The sequence below is a fragment of the Scardinius erythrophthalmus genome, assembly GCF_964197995.2.
Source record: "Scardinius erythrophthalmus genome assembly, chromosome: 18".
Taxonomy (NCBI): domain Eukaryota; kingdom Metazoa; phylum Chordata; class Actinopteri; order Cypriniformes; family Leuciscidae; genus Scardinius; species Scardinius erythrophthalmus.
In genome coordinates this window covers 32,188,289-32,195,677 of record NC_138238.1, presented here as the reverse complement: position 1 = coordinate 32,195,677, position 7,389 = coordinate 32,188,289, and the positions used below count along the sequence as shown (strand labels likewise).

The 7,389-nt window shown below is 36.0% G+C and overlaps 1 protein-coding gene across 4 annotated transcripts in view; it reads left to right on the top strand.

Moving 5' to 3' along the window:
- Positions 1-350: 350 nt before the first annotated feature.
- Positions 351-7,389, top strand: part of myof (myoferlin) — a 32,089-nt gene continuing 25,050 nt past the window's right edge. Inside the window, exons 1-6 of one of the 4 annotated variants that reach the window (XM_081392988.1) lie at positions 351-437; positions 912-983; positions 1,080-1,135; positions 1,419-1,510; positions 6,124-6,232; positions 7,195-7,288. In XM_081392988.1, coding sequence (XP_081249114.1) covers positions 7,207-7,288 — 82 coding nt within the window. In that variant the 5' untranslated portion in view covers positions 351-437; positions 912-983; positions 1,080-1,135; ... (1 more) ...; positions 6,124-6,232; positions 7,195-7,206. Of the gene's footprint in view, positions 438-799; positions 984-1,079; positions 1,136-1,418; positions 1,511-6,123; positions 6,233-7,194; positions 7,364-7,389 lie in introns of those variants that run through there. The other 3 variants (XM_081392986.1, XM_081392987.1, XM_081392989.1) reach the window with 3 other exon arrangements.

The following is a 7,389-nucleotide window of genomic DNA, read 5'->3' as shown; positions in this document are numbered from 1 at the left end:
TTTCAGTTTTATAAATTTTGTTCCTGAAATCCACCCTTCTCTTGGGATTTTTGTATTATCATTATTTTTTAAGATCAAAGGTATCCTAATTCTACTACAATGTTTAGGACAACACGTGCTGAAGGTTTGATCCATATCAAAACCAAAACTGGATTATGGCATCTAATCAAATTTCAAAAATCATTAATTATCATAATTAAAATCCAATCCGATATCTGAAATTTGACCAAATTGTTTGAGTGGATTATTCGCGTTACAGGCGCAAGCGGAGTGATACACACATTAGAAGTGTTCCGCCCATATGGGACTCCGCTCGGCCAATCAAATTCGAGGACTGGAACTAAAAGTTCGGGTTTGAGGAGTGTGATGCCATCAAGCCGAAGCCGCACAAAAATCTACTCAAGTGTGCAGAATTTGAACCCAGGCTCTCTGAGAAGGTAGTAGAAGAATGAATGCTGTCCAATTACTTATCCCTCATAACATACAACACACCCAAATCCTTTACAATATGACAGTATGTTCGTTTGATGTGTACAACACGAAGTTGATCTATGTGATTTGTTCAATGCACCGCTAGGTGGCGCTTGTGTCTCATTTCTCAAACTTTAAATGACTGAGATTATAATTTTACGTGTATTTTGGCAAGCATGCAGGCAATATTCTTTGTTATATCAAAAATAATTTCATAAAGCCAATATTTGCGCATCACTTCTGCAAATATAAGTTAACTTGAACAGGTAGGCACTAGGCAGTCTGCCACATAGTGTCAGTGAAGTCCACACCCTTTAACAAACTCAAAAGGATAAAGGCACTGCATTGAGCCCACAGTCACACATACAGAGAGACATCGCTATGAAAGTGCATTGAATGAAAGCGTGTTGTCCTTTTTACTGTCATGTTGCGCGTGGCAGTGGAGTCTGCGGCGGGTTTGCCCAAGAAGAAACTGGGCAGCCCAGACCCCGTCGTATCTGTGGTGTTTAAAGGTAAGAAATCCTGTTTGGTTTCATGTATAGCCATTTAACTGCAAAATAGCGGCACCGACTGTTAGTTTTGACCTGTTGGCTTTCGTATAATTTTAGACGAAAAGAAGAAAACCAAGTCCATTAGCAATGAAGTGAACCCAGTGTGGAATGAGGTCTGTTGAGTTTTTGTTTTAAACACTTTAACGCTAATTGCAAATGAATGGGATTAAAGTTGCTGTGTATGACATAAAAACTGAATGCAAAGTATTTTTTATTTGATTGTTGTCTTTGTTTTCTTTAACTTTTTAAAATAATTTGTTTATGTGTTGTTTTTCATTTCATATTAACCTGAGCCTATGACTGCATGCATTTTAACCTTGTGCATGGCACAGTTTAACATTTCTCCAGTGGCTGTGTGAGTTTTTGAAGTTTTGAATGCTCTTTTTTCCCCTTTAGACACTTGAGTTTGATTTAAAAGGTGTTCCTCTTGATACTTCCTCCTATATTGATGTGCTTGTGAAAGACTACGAGACTCTTGGCAAGGACAAGTGAGTGTTTTTCAACTGCTCAATTGAGTCATACGCCAAACAGTGTGGTGTTGAACTCTTGCTCCCACCTTAATCAAATACAAGTTGTGTGACTAAAGAAGTATATAAGCTTATAGAATTCAAGAGTTTTGACCTCCTGGAATGGATTCAAAGTGACTTGCCATTCAGTAAAATGCAGAGTTCAACACACAGTTTTGCATCAGTTCTTTCTCTTGGTTAGATTCACGTCTATTCCCTGTCACTTCTGTATTGATGTCACAGTTTAAAGTAGTCGCTGCATTTCAGGGTAATAGTGAACCATGTTAATCTTGGTTTTCTCTGTCTGACACTGTAATACCATGCACCTCAAACACACCCTCACGGCTGTGTTCAGACCTGCTCTACAATGCCATGAGGGGTGGAACGGAGGCGTTTGGTTCGCAGTGCTGGATGAATAAATGATTGTTAGTTACTGAAATGCAGTTCTTGTATAAAGACATGACTGGAAGTAAATAGACATAAATAGAATGGTCTTACAGCTCTTTATCACCACGTTGGGCTATAAATTTCATGCATTTCCAGTTATTCTAGATTTTTATTTTTTTTTGTGAGAAAGGCATTGGAGAAAATCTAAAGGTGAACACAAAGAGGAACATAACTCCCACTGAAATTTACATTCATGCAAATTTGTCTTGCTGACGTCATGTGGGTCTTTCATTCATTGCATAACTTTTTCATTTTCATTTCCCTATGATTTTTGCAGAGATTCTTTCTTTGTCTTTTATGAAGGAGTTTTCTTCTAACCATTTTAAATCATTGTCATACTTTGTCAGTTTAATTTCCCAATATATGGGAATGAACTACAGTCCCTTAAAGAATCTGGAATGGCATACATTATAGTAGATTTTACCTCCAACCCCTGATCATTTCTGACTCCCATTATATAAATATGTTGTCAAATGCTGGCAATTATTAATCACCATCTTCAGTTTGTTGTGATATTACGATATACTGAGAAATTACATTAGAGTGACATTGAGATGCTTTCAAACCAAGTCAAAGGAACTGAGTTGTATTATAAGGATCTCTCTCTCCTTTTATTATTCTAACAACTATACCTTGATTACCAAAGTAAAAGAAGCATTATGTTGAAGATACAGGATGAAAAAGCAAATATTTTGGGCCTTGACATGTAGCTTATGTTACTGATCTCATAAGAACACCATTATGCTGATGTTTCTTTGTTGACCTGTTTCTGTGTTGAAAGAGCACTAGTTATGGCATTAATATAGGCTAATCAGAGTAAAACACAGTTATTGCTCAGTTTACCTCTTATATCAGTGGGATTAGGCTTAGGTTGTTTGTCTCTCAGACAGTGGCAATGTATTGTGTGTTTAATGACTATGAAAGGGCTGGACTAGCAGTTTTCTTTCCTGTGTTGATGTAATCCCTATCGCAAAAGGAATTAGGAGCAGCACGTATCTAATAGCCTTTAACTTATTACAAATCTAATAGACATGAACTACAAGCTCTAAAAACTTTTTTTAACTGATTTTGTTGGGCATTTTGCTGTAGGACATGTTCCTGGATCAACATCTTTGTTAGTTTTGGTACAATATTGTTATCAATTAATCAGATTTTAGAGATGGGGCAGGCTAATCAAATTATAATTTTGGACTGTCTGAGAATTTAGCTCCAGAATGTTGAAGAGATGTTGATCCAGCAACGTATTTGGCAACATTTTGTGGGCATTTTTCTCTGTGGAACAAAAGTAGCATTGTGGCATTCCAAATCAATTCTGTTTGAGAGTCTGGCAAATGAAGAACACCACGGCACTGATCTAGTCTGCTTCCCACAAGGCCAGAGTTTTAGTGAGCAGTGCACTTAGTTTAATTCCCAATGAAATACTTTCGTGTGTGTGCTAAAGTATAGGAAGTGTGTTTGATCATTGCTATTAAGAGGCTAGTAAATATTAATCATACTTGGAATCACCTCTGGTTAAGGATCTCAGAAATAACATTCCATAAAGGAAATGGAATGAGGCGAAATGTTGGAGGGTGTGGTTACCTTTGCTTTATATGTTTGCTTTGACATGTTTGTTTGAAACTTGAGATCATTAGGTTTTGATTATTAGGTTGTTTTAATTGTCATAAGATGTTGTGAGACTTTCCCTGAAAATTTTGTAAGAACTCATGTGCAAGAAACCCAAGCAGAGCTGGTATCAAATAGTTTGAAAACCAATTACATGAATGTTGCATAGAATTAAATACAATAAATGAAATACTTTATAAATATTATAAATTAAAGTTTCATAAGCAAAGATTTACTAGGCAAAATTTATTTGGGTTGTTGAACAATTAATAAATTGTTGATGAAACCATTCTTGAATAACTGTAAATTAATGCAAGACACTACATGCAAAAAAGTGCACTGACTTAATTACGTGCTTCAGATTAGTGGAAATAAATTTTATTTTATTGTGCCTTATCTGTTTGTGTCTGTAGATTTAAATTAAAATAATACATATCTTTAAAGGCCATTTTCTCAAAATTAGTTTAAGAAAAAATTAAAAAATTAGTTTTTTCTTCGACACCAGCCAGAAATCTCCACTCCAGTAGCATTTACATACACCAAACTTTACAGTTTTATCTATATTCTTAAAGGGATAGTTCCCCAAAAAATTTAAATTAACCCATGATTTACTCGCACTCAAGCCATCCTAGGGTGTATATGACTTTCTTCTTTCAGACTAATACAATTGGAGTTATATTAAAAAATGTCCTGGCTTTTCCAAGTTTTATAATGGCAGTGAATGGGAGTTGATATTTTGATGACATCGTAAAAGTAATCCATGCGATTTCAAAGGTAAAACTGCTTAATAGTTAAACTAAATTTGCTCATGTGTAATGGATTTAGGGTATATAAATCATATAAAATAATAATAAATAATGCTCGCTAAAAGCTAGACTGTCTGTTACTAAGGGGCTGTTTACACTAAACTATTTTCAACTAAAAACTGAGAACTTTTTATGCGTTTTGGCCATTCATTGACAGAACAACTGCATTTGGGGACCTGAAAAAAGTTTTTGAAAACAATACCATTATTGTCTCTGTGTAAACTGCAAAAAACAGGAATTTGTGCAAACAGTGACAACATGCGCATGCGTAAAGACGGAACATGTAATAGGTTTCTTTACAAAGTGAAATCGCCAACTACTGGCCTGACATGCATAATACAGCGTTTTTAATCTGTTTTTAATCCGTTTCGCGGATCCATGTGAACAGGGATAATTTTGACAGCGTTCTCGTCTGTACGTGACAAATGCAAAGGAAATAACGTGTCCGTTTTTAGTACATCGTTGTCGTGTATACGTACCCTAAAAAAATTATTTGTAGCGAGAGAAACTGGGGCGAGTGACTTTAGAAATACTTTCATGTGTGTGCTAAAGTACAGGAAGTGTGTTTGATCATTGCTATTAAGAGGCTAGTAAATATTAATCATACTTGGAATCACCTCAGGTTAAGGATCTCAGAAATAATATTCAGACATGTAACATCAGACATGTTACTTTGCTCACAGCTGGTCCAATTTCGATTAGAGATCTCTTTCCCAGAACATAACCTGCCCCGAAGCAGGTTAAGCCATGAAGAGAAAGTTACTATGGTGATGACCACCGCTAAAATCCAAATCACTTTTATGGTTCTCAGGGTTGGCACATACTAAACAGAAACATACCTGGCTAGCCACCTAAACTGGCTTCATGGCATTGGCCCCAGATCTAATGTCTGTGGACGCACCTTTGTTATTATTGTGAAAGGATACAACACCAGCCCACTAATCAAATGTGTAGAGGTAGCAGGTCAGTGTTTTCAGAAGGTAAATGCTGAATGTGCTGTTGTTTGTGGCTGAAAAATTAATAATCAAAGCGTTTTATTGCAAATGTTTCTCTTAGCCAGGGAAATGCTCAGATGGAAAATGGTCTTTGAGGGTGTTCCTGGATCCTGACCTACTAAGCGTCGCATTCACATTATTAATCTGGGTGGCATTATTTACTTTTGGAGGAGATCTCTCTTGTGACTTCAGAGTTAGAGCACACAAAGAATTTCTCTCCCATGTATAATATTTATTTACGCATTGTGTTGTGTGCCACGTCTGTTTATTATGTAGCATTTAATGGACTGACAGAAAATAATTAAAGTCCCCCTGTGGTGAAAATTTTAATGTTGTTTATGTCTATGTGATGAAATGGATGATCGAATGACGAAATGATGACTTTAAATGAGTAATTAAATTTAAATTTATATATCATGGAGGCGAAGGGTTGAGAAATAAGAGGAATTCATGATGTCAGCTGAAAAGTTGTTTCAGAGGTGGAGCAAGTTTGAATAATATTAACTGATGAATAATTCACAGTCAGACCAGGAACATGAATTATGAAAATAAGTTTTGATTTCATGGTGCACTGCACTTTGTTTTTCAAACGCAAATAAAGTCACACGATTCACACAGCAGTTTTTGAAACACTGTATGAGACAGATATTATGAGTCTACAGAAACAAGGGACATCAGTTGACTTGCTTGATTTTCCACAGGCCTTTTTTTTTAATTATCTTTGTTTGTTTGATTGTTTTAGGTTGATTGGATCTGCGAAAGTCTCTTTAAAAGACCTTGCCAGTAGCCAAGTTAAATCTCTCCCGGTGAAAAACTTGGCTCTAGTCGATGAAAATGGCAAGAACTTTGGAGTAAGTGTTTTTTCTAATTTTTATCTCCTAAATAAAATGACACACACATGTATATTTTTGTTATATTTTAAATACATTTTCTTATAAGTAGGTACTCATATAATCTGCACCCGCAGAACTAATTCCGTCATTCACACAGTCCCGTACATCCTCATCTTTTGCATTTTCTTTTATTAAAATACTTTCAGCTACCAAATAAGTATTATTGGGTCTCATTCACTAATAATTGCGTGGATAATTCGTATTTACATGCACAGGAGAACTTCTCACGAAAATTTTCGGCTAATTCACAACATGTGCGTACAACAAACCCAAACCATGTCCATACAAGGACTTTCCACACACCCTTACCTTTCGTCACTCTCAACAAACACAACGCTCTGTAAAGTCACATTCTAGCCTGAGAACGCGTGCAGCAAGATCCTCGAGCAATGCCAGTTGTGCCATCCTCAAAACCAGTTCAAACAAAACAAACCCCTTTAACAGACTTCTGATTGGCCTGCTGTATATACGTGTATTATAATATGTGTACATGATAAAATGTATTTAAGATCTATATCTAAGTGTTAAATTTCATCTTGGTCACCAAGTGTATGTGAATTTTGTGTACGAGTGGTTTAAATTTAGAATACATGTTACAATCAAAGTTATTGATGAATTATGATTTGTTCGTGAAAACATTCGTACGCAGATTTTAAGCACAAAGTTAGTGAATGAGACCCATTTGGTCCCATTTATTTACAACAAACTTTACTGGCTTAATTGACTAGTTAATTTGAATTAGGTCATCACCTGTATTAAACCTGAGAGGCATATTTAAACAGCCCTTAAAAAAATTAAAATCGAATGTAGTTTTGTGATGATAGCATCACTGTCAATATTTACACATTCGAGGCACTTTCAGTATTTATGTAGTCAATTTGACACATTATTATGAGATAATTAGCTGCATCCTTTTGTAGGGGACCATCAGCATGTTGATTGGCTATGAGCCACCTGCCGGTGCCATGACAAATCCACAAGATCAACAAGATGGCAGCATGGGCGGAAACACAGGTTAGCTGAGTGTGTGGCTCAGTGCTTTTCTGTTTGACCTTGTAATGGAGTGTTATACAGATGACATACTTGAGGGTGTGTGAAATTCTGTGTAAAAATGA